This window comes from Alosa sapidissima, chromosome 4 (assembly GCF_018492685.1).
Source record: "Alosa sapidissima isolate fAloSap1 chromosome 4, fAloSap1.pri, whole genome shotgun sequence".
Lineage (NCBI taxonomy): Eukaryota > Metazoa > Chordata > Actinopteri > Clupeiformes > Clupeidae > Alosa > Alosa sapidissima.
In genome coordinates, this window is record NC_055960.1 from 15,479,643 (window position 1) to 15,499,249 (window position 19,607).

General features: G+C 45.9%; 1 protein-coding gene across 5 annotated transcripts; it reads right to left on the reverse strand.

Moving 5' to 3' along the window:
- Nucleotides 1–51: 51 nt before the first annotated feature.
- Nucleotides 52–19,134, reverse strand: hcfc1a (host cell factor C1a). 5 transcript variants are annotated; one of them, XM_042088539.1, is made up of 28 exons: nucleotides 18,765–19,134; nucleotides 17,264–17,464; nucleotides 15,559–15,707; nucleotides 15,017–15,177; nucleotides 13,394–13,602; nucleotides 13,177–13,261; nucleotides 12,949–13,055; nucleotides 12,627–12,806; nucleotides 12,050–12,397; nucleotides 11,797–11,948; nucleotides 11,424–11,606; nucleotides 10,330–10,554; nucleotides 9,398–9,499; nucleotides 8,612–8,822; nucleotides 8,245–8,387; nucleotides 7,975–8,113; nucleotides 7,460–7,674; nucleotides 6,200–7,205; nucleotides 5,863–5,996; nucleotides 5,446–5,619; nucleotides 4,794–5,127; nucleotides 4,156–4,428; nucleotides 3,628–3,725; nucleotides 3,276–3,413; nucleotides 2,866–3,051; nucleotides 2,387–2,684; nucleotides 1,226–1,286; nucleotides 52–1,053 (listed from the first exon to the last, which is right to left on the reverse strand). In XM_042088539.1, exons 2-28 carry the CDS (start codon nucleotides 17,457–17,459, stop codon nucleotides 1,017–1,019), a joined length of 5,544 nt encoding a protein of 1,847 aa, XP_041944473.1. In that variant the 5' UTR covers nucleotides 17,460–17,464; nucleotides 18,765–19,134; the 3' UTR covers nucleotides 52–1,016. The 5 variants fall into 5 exon arrangements, with proteins under 5 accessions (XP_041944473.1, XP_041944475.1, XP_041944471.1 ...); XM_042088541.1 differs by lacking the exon at nucleotides 18,765–19,134 and adding an exon at nucleotides 18,590–18,689; XM_042088537.1 differs by lacking the exon at nucleotides 18,765–19,134 and adding an exon at nucleotides 18,150–18,544.
- Nucleotides 19,135–19,607: the final 473 nt, after the last annotated feature.

A 19,607-nucleotide genomic window follows, 5' to 3' on the forward strand; every position in this document is an offset into this window, starting at 1 on the left:
GATATTCTGCATCATAGCTTTCTAATTTTTTGGGAAGTTTTTTTTCTTTTCTTTTTCTGTTTCGGTGTGCATGTTTGCATGTGGCGTGTATGTGAATATATACTGCAAGTCTCGGTTGTAACAAAGTCTGTCTCTACTCGATCCTGTCCACTCCGCCGTTCACGTCATGGTGGCAACATCCCAAACGGGTCTCCTCTCACACCGGTGCACAATGATGCCTTAACCAGGATTCCAGAGCTGCACGCGTTCAGTGTTAACGTCTCCATGTGTTCTGTTTTGAGTGGGAGGTTGGCGGTCCTTCCACCAGAAAAAAAGAAAAAAAAAAAAAAAAATGGGGGGGGGGGGGAGAAGTGTCCAATGTGTGTGTGTGTGTGTGCGCGCATGTGTGTGTGTGTATGGACAAGTGCTTTGTTTTACTTTAGGTTTGCAAGTTGTTGGATGAAATGTCCACCCCTGCAGTCCTCTGCCTGTTTTGCCAGAGTTGCTCAGTTTCCTCCTTATCCTGAGCCAGCTGGCAGCAGCCTGGCATGCTGTTTGTAAAAAGCTCACCTAATCAAATCCTGCCAGGAGCAAATGGCATACTTAGGAAATTATGCAGGAAGGCCAAAAAAAAAAGAGGAAGACTTGGCAGAAGAGAAAGGCTTTTTTTTTTTGGTTTTTCTTTTTTCCGGAATGCCACCTATCGCTTAAAAAAAGTGTGTGTGTGTGAGTGAAGGGGGTGGGGTTTTCGCCAAAAAAGAGGAAACAAAAGTAAAACGTACTTGATCATTTCTTTTGTTCACAGCTGAAAAAGGTAAATGGTAAATGATGCAATGCCAAATGTTGAGAGAGAGAAAAACAAAAAAACACACACACACACACACACACACACACACACACACTGCTTGGCTGGGTACAGTAAATGTTCCATGGTGTTTGTGCCTGTAGTCTCTAAAGTCGCTAAAGGGTTGGGGAGGAGGCAGAGGGATGCAGAGAGGGGGGGGTAGGAGGGAGGGGGCACAGGCCTCAACATTGCCTCATTGATCCATCCGCGCCTTCTTAGGACCAGTTTTCCTGGAAAAGAGAAAACACACAACATGAGTGCTGACAAAAAACAAACACACACACACACACACACACACACACACGTACACCTGCTTCAGTGCTACTACAGTGCCAAGCATAGGAGGTTACTACAGGGTACAGATGTAGGAAACATGGATAAATGTGATTTTTGAAAACTCACACGTCTGGGGAGGACACTGCTCTCTTGGCAGCCGGCTTGGCTGCAGCATCTTTGCTTGACTCTGAAATTCAAATAAGCATCATAAGCATAAAAGCTTTAAAAAAAAAAGCATCCATTAATAACAATGTAACCGACAATTAGTGACAGAGATACACCAGATATGTGACCCTGCAAGGCGAAACCAGTCGTCTTGCACACAGTGCTATTTTGAGAAAATCCACGATAAACAAACGTACGGGTTAAAATGGCGAATTTCACGTTTTCGCATAATTCGACAATATACAGTCTACACTTTCATATTGTGAACAAATTTCACGGATAAACATACGTTTTGACTGTTAAACCCTGACTTTATTTAGGTGAAGATTAAACACATTAGCAGTCATTCCATTTGTCCACGCCGCTATAAGGTTTTATGGTAGAGCTAAAATTTACTCATTAGGCTACTCGTTACTCAATGTGTAAGCTCTCTATCGTTCTTGGCAGATGTAACCGAATATGAATGTGAAAAGACTTGCCTTTCAGTGCACGAACGGTCAAAAGCACGAACTTTTAGAAATATCCTGGCGTCATTTTATGGACCAGGAGAAGTATTCCTTTGACGTAGCACATTTTAAAAGTGGGCCTTTAGCCTACACAATCTGTGTACACAGAACTTTTTCTCCCCTTACTTCCCCCAAAATACATTAACACTATAGTGACACCTTATGACCGTCCCAGGTATTAACTAGGGGGCAGAAAAAGACACTCACTCGGTTGATGAAACTGGACATAGTCAGTCACCCGCTTCAAAGTCACACTACCGTAAGGCTAATGATAGCTGTGTCCTCACACTACACTAGTAAATTGTCACGTCCTGTCGCACGTGACAATTTACTTAAAAAGGTGATTTTCTCCTCTTCTGGCGTATCGTGACAGGAGAACCATGCCAACTTTGAATGCGGTTATCTTAGCGATAGTTTTTGCAATACCCTCGGATATACATATCGTTTGAAAGCTTAGTCAATGGCCGTTCATGTGAGCACATTAACTTAATTGTGTAAATTTTACCAAAACGACTGGTTTCGCCTTGCAGGGTCACATATGGTTGGGACGGCCAAGGAATCTATTGGACTCAACAGCGAGCCCTTCAAATGTTCACAAATGGAGCACGGGACCCACCTTGGAGCCATCGGACTTGCGTAGCAGGGCCATAGCCCTTCTCGTTGCGTGCGGCGATACGGAAGATGATGGCAGGCTTGGTGGTGTAGTCGATGTGTGCGTTGGACAGGCTGGAGGACTGCACCAGGCAGGACGGGCTGGGCCCGCAGTACACCCGCATGAAGGCCAGCTGGGCCGGCGCCGACGGCTTGGCCTCGGTGGTTTGCGAGCTCTGGATGGCCAGGTACACGGAGTACTCGATGATCTTGCCCGACGTGACCGACGGCGGCTCCCACGTCAAGTGGGCACCGTCTGGGCTCTGGAGAGAAACGGAAGATGGACGAAATGACGCTTCAGTTCAAAAAGAACTAAGTATGGGAGGTAAGAGATAATGCATGGTCACAGAAATGTGATTATGAATATGAGTTTAGTTATGGTCACAAAGAAGATCAGTAGAGACCAGAGCCGGTGTAAGCGAGTAGCGGTAAATTCTCCCTCACCTTGCTGATTTTGATGGCACAAGGTGCCCCTGGGAAGCCTGGCAGGCAGGTCTTGAAAGCGGATATTTCTGAGAAGGCGCCACGGCCGCAGGCATTGATTCCCGCTACTCGGAACTTGTATGCTGTGCCTGGCTGCAACTCCATCCTCTTCATTTCAGTGTAGTCGGGCATGGCTCCCGAGTCATCCTAAAAACGCACATACATACATAAGCTTGTGTTATAGTGCTCAGCAAAAAAATACAAATATTTTGCAAACTTTAAATACAATCCTTTTATTCATCCTACAAGACATTAACAAAATTATTCAGCAATATGTATTTGAACAACTTGTATTTGACTTGCCATGGCACATAAACATCCAAGGCATTTGTGCAAACATGAACAAAAGGCTGGGTTTAACAGTCTCTCACCTCTGAGTAGGCAGAGTCACCTCCCGGTATATAATAATGAGTCACCACCATGTTGGTCACCTTGACGATTCCCACGTCATACCACTGGTTCTCTTTCTTTACTGGGACTCGGACTGGGGCAGGAGGAGCACTCTGCTTCTGCAAGACCAGGAAGCACGAACATTTCTTTATTCCTTCCCAACAATAGTCCCAATGACTCCCAACAATATTCAAAACAATTCTAGTATTGAGTAATTAATTGGATAGTTGATAGTTGGAATTGGATAATGATAGTAATGGCAGTTTGAAGTATCAAATATCTGTCACATAACTATATGGCTGGATTGACCATGCTCAGACAATTGTCCATTACCTCGATGCCATTGGCCACTTCAGCCAGCGTTGCTGCAGCCTGCATCTTGGCGGGGCTGGCTACTGCTACTGTTGCAAAGGTGTTGGATGGCGCCAATGCTACAAAGACAGGTAAAAACAGTGGCTGGTTACATATTATGTCTAGACTTCAATTCAAGAGTAAAGCACTGAAATTTATAGCACAGCAAAAACAGAATGTGAATACTAGGACCTGAAGATTCAGGAAAAAATCTTCAGAAAAAGATCCAATCATTTTCAAAGCCATTGCATTGAATTATATCTTTGTCTTGGTTATGTTTAGTCTTCTGCTTTATCCATGTACCTGAGTGTTTGTGTGTGTTTAGGTAGCCTTGCTCATATCTTGTGTGTTATGCATCTACATGAAAACTGTAAAGCATCTTCGAGTGTCTTGAAAAGGGCTTTACTAATTAAAAGTGTTATTACTACTATTTATTATCTATTGGCCCATGCCTGAATTACGGCACTGTGTGTGAGAACTCTAAACACAGCTCTGAGCGTCTGGTCTTACTCTCAGCAGCGGTGCTGGGGAGCAACCCGGCGACAGCACTGGAGACGGCGGCGGCCATGTCACCGTGGCCGTTGCTCTCGGAGGCGGGGTCGTTGAGGCTGTCGGCGGGGGCCAGGCCCTCGGTGGGCGCAGCCTGCTCCTGTGCCTGCTGCTGGGCGGCCGCCTGGGCCTCCTGGAGCTGCTGCTGCTGCTGAACGAGTGCCGCCAGCTCCTGCGGGGTGAGCACGATGGGGATGGTGTGGGTCTGCTGCTCTGAGCCAGTGTTGCCCTCGCCTGGGGAGGAACAAGAGAAAGCGTGAGCATCAAGCCAACGCCCAATACCAAGTCAACTTTACAGCAGTTGTCAATCGATCACATACCGGACACCGAGAAACTACACAGTATTGCCAGAGCTACAAAACTTTTTACATTGGTGGGCCTATCTTTTTCTTTCAGATGCACCCAAACATTGCTCACAGCACTGCACAGCAGCATTACTATTCACACCAAAATCCACGCCTTGGCAGAATATTTAATTTACTGCCCAGGCATAACCCAACCCGCCTGGCAGAAAAGTTACGTCTCCTCAAGGATTTTATCACTCTCAAACGTCTGAGTCAGAGACCCTCATTGTGGAGCTCCATTAGTCCAGTACTCACTCATGACAGCCTGCTGGGCGGCCTGCAGCACTGCCTGGATGGCCAGGGCCTGGGCCTCCTCAGAGGCGGCCAGAGCCTGGGCTTCCTCCGTAGCGGCAGCTTGTGCTGCGGCCTCCGCCGCGGCGGTCACGGCCAGCTCTTCGGGGGTCAGGCCAGTCACCATCAGTGTGGTGGTCTGGCCCTCAGACATGAGCTCTGGGGGCAGGCCCAGGGCCTCGGCCTCCTGGGATGCGGACTCCGCCATCTGGACATCATGAAGAGAAAGAGGCGTGAGAAGAGGGGAGCTCAACATGCCGAAATGCTGGGTAGAGGATGCTTCCAGCAACATGTAGCTCTAGTAGGGTTGGGGGGGGGGGGGGGGGGTGGAAGTAAGGATGAGTTTGTGTAATGTTAACTGTTAAACACCATGAACTCAGTCAGACAACAAAGCTTATGAAGAAAGCATAACCAATACACACTGTTAGCTTGAAAGTGTGATATGTATTCCCTCATTTCAAGTTGACATACACTACTTTCCCTACATTACACTTCTGTTTTAAGAACATTAAAAAATGTCCCTCAAAACTATTCTTAAATTCAGTCTGTACTGCTATCTATGATCACAACAAGCCAATTTCAAAATTGCCCTGTGTGTGTGTAGCAGCAGCAGTACCTGAGTTGTGTGAGCAGCATCTCCTTCCTCCATGGGCATGGCACCCTCTGGTGGGCAGTCTGTCTGCATGGGCTCCTCAGACGCCACAGCCTCGGAGCTGCCCGCTGCAGTCAACTCATCCTGAGTGAGCTCTGCTGGTACGGCACCCGACGACTCAGCGATGGACGAGATGGACTAATGAGGCAGACGAAGAGAGAAAAGATTATTAACCGTTCATCGTGTGCACACAAACTGATGCAGAATAAAGTCCTATTTCAAACAATATTTACCTGTACATTATTTTCCTAGTCAACCAGAGACAATTTAATTAGTCCTTACTAATCTAAACCTTTACTAACATTTAAACTGTCGTTACTTCGATGCTTGCGAAGACAGTGGTGTCAAATTGAAAGGAGTTGTAGCGAGGTGAACACTTACAGGAACCGAGGGTCCAGGTGCGGGTGTGGCCTGAGTAACTGTGGTGACCGCTCGACTGGATCCAGCTGCCGTGGACGATGTTGAGGGCACCTCTGTGCTGCTGGTTGCTTCCGAAGACTCTGTACTCTGCTGGGCTATACACAGACACACACACGGTCAGACTACTGACGTCACACACTCAATGCCAATCTGAAGCAGAACATGATAAGCATTCCAACTGATAAATAAGTTGGAATGGTAAGTTTGGTCAACCAAAAAAAATAACTAAACCACACAGGAAGAACCCTGCACTTGTCCCCGTCAAGGATGCTTTGCTGACCACGCCCTGAGCACTTACCTGCGCCTTCTCCAGTCTCCAGGTTGCAGGTAGCTGTGGTCGCAGTGTTGGTAGTGCCCGTCTCGTGGGTTTCGCAGGGCGGGTTGGAGCAAACCCTCTGCACGGTACCGGTGGCCGTCTGGTCGCCAGCACCCATGCTTGAGGACGCTGTGGTGGCAGTGTTGGTAGTGCCCGTCTCATGCGTCTCGCAGGGCGGGTTGGAGCAAACCCTCTGCGCGGTACTGGTGCCCGTCTGAGTGCCAGCACCCATGCTTGAGGACGCTGTGGTGGATGTATTAGTAGTGCCCGTCTCGTGGGTTTCGCAGGGCGGGTTGGAGCAAACCCTCTGCGCAGTACCGGTGGCCATCTGGTTGCCAGCACCCATGCTTGAGGACGCTGTGGTGGCTGTGTTGGTAGTGCCCGTCTCGTGCGTCTCGCAGGGCAGGTTGGAGCAAACCCTCTGCGCAGTACCGGTGGCCATCTGGTTGCCAGCACCCATGCTTGAGGACGCTGTGGTGGCAGTGTTGGTTGTGCCCGTCTCGTGCGTCTCGCAGGGCGGGTTGGAGCAAACCCTCTGCGCAGTACCGGTGGCCATCTGGTTGCCAGCACCCATGCTTGAGGACGCTGTGGTGGCAGTGTTGGTTGTGCCCGTCTCGTGCGTCTCGCAGGGTGGGTTGGAACAAACCTGAGTGGCACCACCCATGTTCAAGGACGCCGTGGTGGCAGTGTTGGTAGTGCCCGTTTCATGGGTCTCGCAGGGCGGGTTGGAGCAGACTCGCTGCGTCCCGCCCATGTTGACGGTGGCTGTGGTGGCTGTGTTGGTTGTGCCCGTCTCGTGCGTTTCACAGGGAGGGTTGGAGCAGACCAGTGTGACCGAGCCAGAGGTGTCGCTGGCGGCCGTCTCGGAAGAGCTGGGCTGCTCGGACGTTGGCGACGCCAGGATGGACACGGGCAGGTCCTGACCCGCCTGAGCCTCTGCACTGCTGGGGCTCGTGATTAGGGTCACCTGGGTAGGCTGTCCTGCCGACTACATAAAGAGAAGGGAGGGATGCAAAAGGTCAGTCTGGGTATTTGATATGGTTATGTATTCTTAAAAGGGGGTTCAGAGTAAGAGGCAAATGGATTTCTACATTACAAAAACCTAAAGAAATAATAATTAGTTAAAGCAAGAAAAAAACAAAAGTGTGAGAAATACCCAACCCTATTTTTACATCGGATCTGTGAAGTAAACCTGAACATTGTTGGCTGGGTCATTAAGCAAGAACAGACTAGCCAACTCACCTGTATGGAGGTGGTGGGGAGGGCTGTTGCCGTGGTAAGGCTAGTCTGCGCTGCAGACACCGTGATGGTTGCTGGGTTAATCACCTGACTAGACAGGGTGGCGATACTTCCCAGCGTGGTGATGGGTGTGGCCAGGGAGGCGTTGGCACTGGTGACGCTGCCACCAGCCAGGCTGCTAGAGACGGTCCCCGTGACTGTGCCCAGAGTAGTGACCCCTGGATAATGAAACAATGAGATGTAGCACGGTCAACAAAACATGCTTCTGTAAAAAAAGCTAAATGCTTTAGATAGCATACTTCAGATGTCAAACAGAACCTGACCATGACCCCCTGACCTAATCATGTCATTTACTTACATGAAAAGTAAATGTCAATCAAAAATAATTCAAATATGAACCCACGACCTTGTCCTTTGACCTGTATACCTAATTGGTTCTGCTGTAACTGACGGAACCATGCACACATGGACAGACAATTGGAAAATAATCCCATAGTGACCGGAGTCATAATGATTACCTGTGGTTCCTTTGACAACCAAGGTGGTCACAGTTGGCTTAACAGTAGATACGGACACTGGGGAAACCAGTCGAACTCCGCTCATGGGCACTGTTCGTAGGATCGTCCCAGGTTGACCTGGTGCTCCCTTCAAAACCACCTAAAAGAAAACAGAATAGAACAAAAACAATTACACAAAATAGAAAATTCCAACTCCATTGTCTCTTGTTTTAAATGACGGTTCCCATAGACATCCTCTACTGGAAGTAAGCATGGTTTTGGTGGTGATACCTGAGTAAGGCCCTGCTGGCCTGCTGCACCGCCCAGCTTTGGCACAGTAGTGATTATCTTGCCAGGGGTGCCCGTGCCAGAGGTGAAGGCCTTGGTGGTGAAAATGGTGATGGGGGACTTCATCCCAGCACTACTGGTAACACCTGGATTTAAAGAACAGAAAACGCCATGAAAATAAAATAAAGCATCAGGGAACAATGCACACTATGAGAGCATACCGGAGTTATGGTTGTCAATTTGCTCTAATTCCACAGTAGAACAATGCCTTTTCTTGCAAAATGTAAGAACTAAATATTCACTTTCCATGTATTACTCAAAAACAACATTACTTGTTTCTGTTGACAGGGCTGGTATGTGTGGCTCTTACCAGAGGCCCCAATGGCGGACATGGGGATGGTTTTGATAATATGGGTGGTGCCTGGTTTGGTGGTGGAGGTCGGCGACATGCTGCTGACGCCCAAGATGGTGGGTTTGCCGCCCGCCACCCCTGCCTGGCTGGTGGTGATGATGGTGGTGGGCTTCCCATCCGCAGAGGTCACCAGTTTCAGAATCGTGCCTGCAGGGAGGGGCCCTTTTGTCTGCAGGACAGAGAACATAAATTAAGGTCGGCATTATTTGCACTGGGCTATCCAACAACACTTGGAGATAGGGCCTGTGATGACAATATGACTTAGATTTATCCAAAGAAAGGCCAACAAAGAAGACTGGCAGACCCTAGAGTTAAATGGATATGCATACAACTACACAACAAACTAAGCACTCATTACCGGTAACTTAAAAAAAAACTGCATTTAAAACGACATGGCATTTATTCACAAAAGCATATACAGCATTGTGTTGTATTAAAACTTATCCTAGCTGAATGCATAATGCTTCTTAGGACATCTCTCAGTCGCTTTGGATAAAAATAGTAATATAATAAATAATATATATATATATATATATATATATGCAATGCATATTATTATATAAAATAATATGCATTTATTTTTTTATTAAAAAAGAGCATCATGAAAGGAATGGAAGAAATGCAAAACAGGAAAACACATCAGAAGGGTGGTAGGAAAGACTCCGATGATGGCAGCTGTAGTGAGCTCCACGGATGCACACCCTACCACACACATGCACACACAGGCACACAGCGGGCCCACACCTGTATGATCTGAGTGAGTGGGTTGGTGGAGGCCTGTCCGGTCAAGGCAGACTGCCCTGGCTTCGTCTGCACAACGGACATCACCTTCCCCAGGTTAGAGAACTACACATTAAGAGGGGGAGAGCAAGGGAGGCAAGTATTTCTTAGTTATATGTGCAGAGAAAAAAAAACTGAATTACAAAAAATCAAACAACCAAGAGACGGGGGAGGAGAAAAAATAAAAAAAAATTTAAAAAAAAGACGACATCTACTCATTCTGCAGACGCTTTTATCCAAAGCGACAGTACAGCGCAGTGCAATGTTGGCAGACATTAGTAGCAGTATGCATGCTCTGAGGGACATGAATCACTATGCACTTGACCTGAAGCACTACCAGCATCGCTAGTAGCCATGCTCTTCCATATTAGCTACAGTAACACACAGATAATGATGTGGAGAAATCCCCTTGATGAGACAGCCTGCAGCACAAGAGCTATCAGGCACTTAAAGCACGACTGCATGGCAGACAAGATACGCAAACAGCTACTGCACATTTTCAACACAAAGATTAGCCATAAACATAATTACAACTACAAACAAACAACATCTACAAAGCAGGACCAGACAAGCACACTGATGTGTTAAATGTGCAGCAACTATTTTGTCTCTTCTTGTCAACCTCAAGACTTAGATTATGATGTTACTCAAACAACATATCACAAACAGTGTTTCCCAATGCTATGCATTTCACAGTTCAGTTTCTCTGTTTCTGTGCAACCATCCAACACATCCATTTAAAACAAGACACAGAAACGATTCCCCTCCCTTCACCAAAAATCATCCAACTGCACCTTTAAGCCATTTCAGCTTATTATTGTTATATTTCGCAACTCTTTAAAAAAAAAAAAAAAAAAAAGACAATGCAGCTGAAGGCTTTCAAATTGGAGTCCTACCAGTGTTCCTCCTCCTGCCATTGAGATGGGGCTCTTCACAAGAGTGATGGTCTTAGTGACCCCACCGACCACTGTGGTGACCACCTGGGCTTGCTGAGCCACTGTAACGGTGCCGGACTTGTGCACAGTGATGATGGGGCGAGTGGAAGTGTTGGGACTGGACACAGTTGCCGTGCCGACTTGAGCTGCGGCCGTCTTCAGCATGCGGGTGGCGGGGTTGCTCACCTGGAATGGAATTAAGTAATCAGAGAGCAGAAAGTTAATCATAAACAAACAAACAAACAAACAAACAAACAAACAAATAAATAACAAGCACATTCACAAATGAGATGCAAATTCGGCAACAGTAAGACCCTTAATATTTTCGTTTTTTTTTTTAACCACTGCAAGTACATTCCATAATAACCAAGGGCCTAGGCCAGGGGGGGGCAAACTTTTTGGCTCAAGGGCCACATCGGGTTTTGAAAATTGGCCGGTGGGCCGCACAACGTTCACGTTAGATCTGCTGCAAAGGAGATAACGAAGATGCCCATCATATCTATTTAACATGATGTTTTGACATTGACATTGTAAACGTTCTCTAAGGAGAGTGAAAAGCAGTTTGCAGTAAAAGCTAACCAACGTCGTCTCTAACACAGGAAAAAAAAATGGCAAGCAGCCTGATAACCAAATGAAATGCTCGGCAGGCCGGATGAAAGCGGGCCGCAGTTTGCCCACCCCTAGCCTAGGCGAACGTTCGGAGGCTCTGAGGCTAGAAGTCGACCACGTTTTAATGTTTTTAAACCTTTATGTGAACATTTTCTATTTTCGGAGAAATACAACATTTTGTGATGGCGCCATAACCTCGTAACTCAGTGTACGGCTGAGTAATAAACTTTTTTCCGAAAACAGTGCAATCACGACGTTATGAGCATAGGAGCGAAGTAACCATATTCTCTGGAAAAGAAACTTGAAGGCAGTCTGGGGAAAGTCCACAGGTAAGATATTCAGGAAAGCATCGAGGGGGAAAAAACAATTAAGTGATGTTCGAGGTCTATGAGATGGCTGTGTCCATATCTGTCTATGATAAGAACACTGCACGTAAACAAGTTTACCATGACTGGTGAGGCCATTTTGACTGTGGTGGAGCCTGGTGAAGCAGCCATAGTCTTCACAATGGTAGCCCCAGCTGGAACACTTAGCATTGTGGGAGTGGATGAGGGCGGGATCTTCTGTGTTGCGGCTGCAGCAGCAGCCAGAGCTGCCATGCCACTCATCTGAGGGCTGTTTCCAATTGGCTGTGAAAAAGAGAAGCATAAAAGAACTTTAAGCATTAGCCTGGCATTAGGGTGTGGAGGGCAGAACATCAGACAGTTAAAAAAAGTATGAGCATTTATTACTTAAAGAAAGTGATGTAATGATGTCAAATAAAATATTTCTTATTATTCCAAATAGACCCATATGATCTAGGAAGCCAGTAGTCCTTACCGCTCCTTGTGTGGTTTGTGCTGGTATAACCATGCGAACACCTGCAGGAAGCGACGTCACAGTGACCGGGGACTTCCCAGCTTGGTTGGCTTGACGCACAGTTACTATAGATGTGCCAGTGCCACCCTGGGGAGCTGCCACTTTCAGGATTGCTGCAGAAAAACAAAAAACAAAATCCAGTTAATTTGACTTTAACCTGACAGCCAGTCACATGGTGAACCTCTACTGGAAATGTATGCACACACACACACACCTGGGCCACGAGCAGTGGAGGCCCCCAGTGGGCTGCCTGGCATGTTGGGCAGGACGGGTAGGCCTGATGCGGTCGGGGAGGAGGCCTGGGCCATCAGGCTGATGCCAGTGTGGGGCAGGCTCTGGGCCGCGGGTGCGGCGGACGCTGGCGCGGGGCTCTTGGGGGAGTTGCTGGGGAGAGAGGTAGCGGCGTTGAGGTTGGGCGAGGTGGCCGCCGTGGCAGAGGGGATGTCGTACTTCTGCAGCTGCAGCAGGTAGGTGTCGGCCGTAGGCACCGCGCCCCAGCTCACCTCCAGGGAGTTGGTGTTGGCACGGACCAGCTGCACACGCGAGGGCGCATGTGGCCTCTCTGCAGGGAGACAGTTTGGGTCAGCTTCTTCAAATTTAGACATGATGGCCAACACCAAAGGTTAAGGTGCTAGTTGCACAAAAGATATTGTTCGACTAAATGTGTAGCACCTCAGTCAAGAAACAGATTAACCCAAACTGATGATTAAGCATTACACTAACCATACATACTATCCTTGGGTTATAAAAAATTGAGGCAAATCAAACGAAAAAGAAAAAAGCGCAGTCACCTGTCTCGAGATACCACAAGTCTTTGCAGCACACCTGGTTATTCCAGGCTTTGCGGTACCCATCACGTCCACTCCACACATACAGTCTAGAGTTAATGGACACTGAACAGTGTCCTGCACGGGCTCTGGGTACATTATCTTCCAGGGTGTCCATCAACACATTCTCCCAATTCATTGAATCTTTGGAAAAATAAAAAACATTTCAACATAAACAACAAAAGCAATTCTAAAACAGAAGTTCCATAAACCATTTTAATGCTGATATGGCAGGCTTGGAAGAACTGAGGTCATGAAATAAATAAATTTAAAGTAAAATTCATACCCAAATTTAGACAAGCCAGTGTATTTGTACACTTCCACTCTTTCTCGTGTGTGGCCACTTTCACATCATCCATAACCAGGGGCACCCAGCCACCAAAAACAAACATCCTGCACAAAAATAAGAACATAATGTCACACCAAATCTTTGGCAAAGACCAGAACCAAGAATCTTTAACAGAGCCAAGTTCATGGGGACATCATGCCAAGTTCATGGGGACAAGACTCTTACTTGTTTGTGATGGTGGTGGCCGAGTGAAGACTGCGTGGAAGGGGAGCTGTGCCACTCAGTGCGGGCTTGTTCCAGGTGAGAGTGTCTACATGAGGGCAAAAGAGATTAGACCCTCTTGTTAGTTTGATGAACCACCCACTTCAGCTGTTGAGCTCAATCACTGAATCACTAGAATCCCTCAATCATGGCTGACTTCCACTCTCTTTTTTTAACCCACCTATGTCAAGGGTCCACAGGTCTCCCAAGCGGCAGCCACTCATGCCCCCGTAGATGACGAGCCGTGACTTCTTGGTGTCCTTCTCTGTGTAGACCACTGCAGTATGGCTCTCGCGTGGGGGAGGCAGCACACCATATGTGATGGGGATGTCCCAGCCCACCACAGAGGAGCCAGGACGCAGCTCCAGTGTGTACAGGTCATTTAGATACCTTGCAGCAGATACAAATTAATTACTTACACAGCTGAGTGACTTGTTTTATTATTATTAGACCACTGCCCTCTTAATGTATTTTTAAGCAGAGAATGTTACGCCCAAAAATGTAAGCTGTAATTTTCCAACTATTAGCTTAGGTTTATGACATTGATTTTACAAAATTTCTTCAGCTGAGGCATCAATACCTCCCTCTGTAACTGGATTCTGGACTTCCTAACCAACAGACTTCAGTCTGTTAGGTTAGATAATCACACCTCCTCAACCATCACCCTGAACACCAGTGTACCACAGGGATGTGTGCTGAGCCCTCTCCTTTACTCCCTCTTCACCTACGACTGCAAACCTGTACATGGCTCTAACAGCATTGTCAAGTTTGCAGACAACACTACAGTGATTGGTCTCATCAGCAACAGCGATGAGACGGCCTACAGGGAGAAGGTCCAGCACCTAACATCGTGTTGCACTGACAACAACCTGGCTCTCAACACCAAGACGACCAAAGAGCTAATTGTGGACTTCAGGAAGTCTAAAGCTAGCACACACACCACCATTATCATCAACGAGACTGAGGTGGAACGCGTCAACAGCTTCAAGTTTCTGGGTGCCCATAACTCTGAGGACCTCTCTTGAACCCTCAACACCTCTACCCTGATCAAGAAGGCTCACCAGTATCTGTTCTTCCTGAGGAGACTAAAGATGGTCCACCTGTCTCCTCAGATCCTGGTGAACTTCTACCGCTACACCATCGAGACCAACTGTATCACAGTATGGCAGAGGGTGGTGAAAACCTTGTTCCTCACTTCCCTTCGAGAGAAGACTAAAGATGGTCCACCTGTCTCCTCAGGTCCTGGTGAACTTCTACCGCTGCACCATCGAGACCAACTGTGTCACAGTATGGTAAGGCAACTGCTCTGCCTCCGACCGGAAAGCAGTACAGAGGGTGGTGAAAACCCTGTTCCTCTCTCCCCTCCATCAAGACCATCCAGGACAGACGATGCTTGTGTAATCAAAGACTGTTCTCACCCCAACCACAGCCTGTTTACCTCACTCCCCTCTGGGAGGCATTACAGGTCTCTCTGCACCCAAACCAGTAGGTTCAGAGGAAGCTTCTTCCCTGCGGCTGTCACCCTACTGAACTCTGAACTCTAGCTCTGCATCCTGGTGATAACTACCCCCCCCCCCCCACAACTCTGCACAATGACAATAAAGTTGAATCTAATCTAATAAACAGGGGCAGTTAATATATAGTTTTTTTTTATTTATTTTTTTATCTTGCATAAAACAGTCCTGCGGTTTATACACAATGTGGCTAATACACAAGACATTACTGTAATGTATTGCTATTATTACTCATAGGCACAACAACTCTTTTCTGCTATACTGTAATATATGCTGCAGCTGCGGCATACCTGGGAATGTTGTTTTTAGGGTCTTCACTATCATTGGCCAACCCTCCAAACAGGTAGCACTTATTGCCCACTAGAGAAAAGCTGTGCCCCAAACGGGGGCAAGGTGGGGGCCCATTCTTCGGGGCTTTTGGCTTCAATTTCTTCCACTCCCATCTACTGGCCTGTGAATGAAACATGTAAAATACAGTTACAAATCTGAAAAATCAACATCATACAACCACATGTGCAGCGCAATGCAACACAATGTTTTGTCAGATGCTGTGTTACTATTTATTTTCTGTCGCTCACGTTGCTCTGCTGTTTTGAAAGACAAATATGATGCAATAGGAGGGCATATTTAAAGAATAGAGAACATCCAATGCAACACAACAGTCACTTGCTTAGATGCTGTTACAATTTCCTGTAAGTAACAGTTTCTCAGGACACCTCTAGAAGGCAGTCAAAAGGCCAGTCCCATCAATAACCAACATCTTTGTTGGAACCATGACCTCTGCACTGTGAGAACAGGGGGTAATTAAAGAGTGTTGAGTAGGTAATCTTACCTGCAGTTCGTAAAGGTCATTGCTGTACTTCCCATACTCCACCATCCCTCCAAACACCAGCAGTCGAGTACCATCGCACACAAAACCGTATGCTGCACAGCCTGGAGGAATGTCCCCACGGACGGCTGGGATAAACCACTGATTGGTAGCTGAAAGTGGATGGATGAAAACGTCAGTTTATTCTGCACGTAAGGAAGCATTCATATTCGGATCACTCTAAATGCTGTGGTGCAGAGATGAATCCACATGGGATAAGGGACGTGGAAATTGCTGGGAATAATCTAAAATGCTGATGGGTACTGGGTAGTTAACTTCTTAAATGCTAGATAAATTATAAATGCTTATTTACTGGCATGCTGTGACAAACAGATGTCACATTTACAGTTGCAAACAAATCCAAACAGACAAAAACATCTATCAATTAAGGTGAGTGTACCAAAGTATAATATTTGGTGACTGTAAAGGGTGAACAACGACCTTCGACCTACCTTAAGAAAAACACATCACAAAATACAAAAGATGAATGCAGTGCAGAAAAGTATCAACTCTGTTGTGTATCGTACAGTGCAACATTTGGTGATGGACTGCAGAGGGTGAACAACCATCTTCGACAGCTTTCATTAACCAGACACGCCCACACAATACAAGTCCCTCAATCTGCCGTTTAAGCCGTTTTACAGTAACTTTACAGCAGTCAGTGATAAACTTTTTCGTTTTCCTTTAGTGTTGATGACTGCCACTGAAATTAAGATCACGCATTATGATCGTTGATTACAAAAAGTAGAGACAACAAAACGTTGCATTTCCAAAACTCGTAGCACAGATACTACTCATAATAGTATCAATTTTGAATTATATGATAATACTAAGGCTAAGCCGGATTTGCAAAAGATGCATGTTTTGTAAAGTTGATGGCAACCGAAAGACTTGTGTGACGCCAAATCCGCCATTTTTCTTCTGCTTCATGGCGCCATTTCTCTCTACGGCTGGGGTATAGCTTGGCTAACGCTACCGAAGGTTAGCTACACGGCTGATGTTTACAATTACTGGACCACTTTGGACAGTTTTTGTGATGTGTACAGATAGGGTACTGAGGGGTAACGCTGCGTTACCAAGAGTCGATGGACCCAATGTAGATGACATTGGTGAAACAAAAGCTAGGTGTTTACACGGAATGGCAATAAATTAACGTTATTCAGCACTACTTCACTATTCATTCACCACATTGGAAATATTATGAGCAACCAGCACTCATGCAGACTACCGATAGCTTGAGGTAGCATTCTAGATAGCTAACCAGCTCGCAACTGTAAATGTAGGTTAACTTATGGCCAGCTAACAAGAAAGCTTTTACCTAGCACTTACTATCAAACTGCCGATGCATATCTAACCATTAACGTTAAATTAACTTTTTAAGCCGTAACATTAAACACACTGTCGAGTTTACACAGAAATAAAAAAGCATTATATGCACAGCTAATTTAAGCTCTATCTGCTCATTAGATGAAAGCATACTAGGCAGCACTGCTAACGCTAGCCGATTTAGCCACTTGCAACAAAACCGCTAAGAATGCTGTGTTAGCATATGAGCTACCCAGCATAGTGAGCATACCCAGCTAGTTAGGTGGTAAGGAAAATGCCAAGTGACGAGGTTCAGCTAGGCGATTTAGCCTGTGCTTTTATACAGTCCAAGGAAAATACATACCTGTGTTATAGACGTGGAGCTCATCAACAATTCCTTCATTCCCACCTCCGAACACCACCATAAGCTCCTTGATAGCAACTGCTCTGTGTCCATGTCTTGGCCGAGGGACGGGGCCAGACCATCCAAGAACTCGCTTCCAACGCGGCTGAAGCGTTGAACCGCTGGTTCCAGACAAAGCGGAACCAGGGGATGTCATGTCCTCTGGGTATAGAAAATATCTATATTACGCGCAGTCCTTTTCAGCCACCGTTAGATAGAACCGATGGAAAATATAGTTAATGACAAAAATAACTGGCTGGCTAACCTGCTAAATGCTAGTGCTAACCAGCTACGCCAAATGAATAAAACGTCTGCTAAGCTATCCCACTTAGCAGGCTAATTAGCTAGCTGGCAGAATAGCAGAGGATCCAATCACTCAGTGTCTGCTGTCGCACAATAAGAAGAGAACTAAGTTGTTTATTCACATCTATCTAATGAGATGGTTTCCACAGCCACTGCAAATATTTCAAATGATTTCAGGAAAATGTAACGTTAAAATCCATGGAAGCCGCCATTTTACAGACGCTCCGTAAGAAGACAAAAAGCCGGTCCGTCTGCAACAAAATACCAGGTCCTTCAACTTGCAAACTTGCGTGCATACACTGCTACCATCAATAAGAAAAAATTATATTATAGTCAATTTTCAAAATGTCGCATATAGCAATTGCATTTTGCACCGATATCCCTCAGAAACTAGAGAGTACCCCTCCATGGGAGTCGCCATCTTGTAACAGCCAAATAAACCTCCTCCGCCAGTTTAAAAAATGGCGACTCGAAAAAAAAATATATATATTGAGAATTAAGAAGCAAACATACATCTGGTGAAATAGTGACGCAAACAACTTACTTAGCTTCATTCAGAAATTAATCGCGAGAAATGTAAGAACAGAGAGTACACATTGCATCGAAACATAAAGCCAATATGTATGAAATAGTTTCTCCATTTATAGCAGGCATCTATTTTCATGCTTCCCTGGGAGTCGCCATCTTGTCACCAATTCAATAAAGAAATGGAAAATTGTTCCTACCTAAGTATGTAATAATTTAAGTGTATGCAATACCCAAGCGCAAGTATACTACTACGTCTTGCATAAGTTACACGACTGTATCACTTTCTCCAATAACATGAATGGTGAAGCTAACATATTCTAACTCGCCAGCTTCAATTACTCAACGTAACGTTAGCACTGGCTAATGTTAAAAGGTTGCACGGATAGGTAAGTGCCATACAAGAGCAGCAGATTTATTCATGTCATTTAACAATCACAATAGAAATACCCCTCGTACAATTAACGCGCGTAACTTCAATTGTTATGATTTTTCACGCTGTCCAGTGGAAGCAGCCATCTTGTCGACAAATCAGCCCACTTTTCGAGCTCCCTCAAGAAAAATGGCCGCTCCGTTTGTCAAAACAAAACATAGTTTACAGGAAGCCGTTTTCTCAAAATCAATATGCACTTACCGTATTCGAGTAACTATTCTTAGGCAGATATTTTTTACAGGTTTAGTTTAGACACGATACTCCAGAATCATTCGATTAACGCAGAAGTATCCACTCTCATGCTTGCCTGGAAGCCGCCATATTTTGAGTCCTTCGGGGAGTATTTACCCTATGGTATTTACGAACGAGGAGCCTTCATCCCTAACAAATATGGCGACTCTTTTAAACATGACGGTTAACGATTAACAGATTGCTTGTGAACATTTTTTGCCAATGCGGTGTATTCCATTGGTGAATTTCAACATACGCGGATATACATTTATTTCTGTGGAATATCTGCCAAGAGAGGAAAAACAGATAAATGATGTGCCGTATTGTCCCTCACTAAAGATGGCGACATGAGGCTGCGAAAGTTTTTATTCAGGCAGCTGCAATCATGTAAAGTTTGCGCTGACAATGTAGAACTAGGTCATTCTGGAATTTTCCATCAGTAAACTAAATGTTCCAAATACGTTTAAGTATTATTATTATTATTATCATAATTATTATTTTGAATAATGGAACATCGAGTTTTCTGTTTCAACAAAAACAATCAGTGGTCCGAAGCTAGCTTACACTCTGGGGGCAAAACCCAGGGTCCCGGTTACTGGGAATTTACTGCATCAGAGCCCGTCTACTGCAAGCAAGCAAGAGTGACAAGGCCCGTTTCTCCGTTTCACACCGGGAACGTCGCGTGTCTGTTGCGTGGCGGCTGTGTGGCGTTTTGCTTTCCCCCCCCAGAAGTGTCTGATGCAGTGCTGTAATTTTTTTCCTTCACTGTTTTGATTGGAAACGCTTCCAACACGCTTGGTGTGAAAAAAAGGC

What these genes read in the sequence shown, in the direction of transcription:
- hcfc1a (XM_042088537.1), bottom strand. An exon ending in ATGACCTTTACGAACTGCAG is followed by an intron (nt 15,178 to 15,558) that starts GTAAGATTACCT and finishes TTTCATTCACAG; the next exon opens with GCCAGTAGATGGGAGTGGAA. An exon ending in GGAGACTGGAGAAGGCGCAG is followed by an intron (nt 5,997 to 6,199) that starts GTAAGTGCTCAG and finishes GTCTGTGTATAG; the next exon opens with CCCAGCAGAGTACAGAGTCT.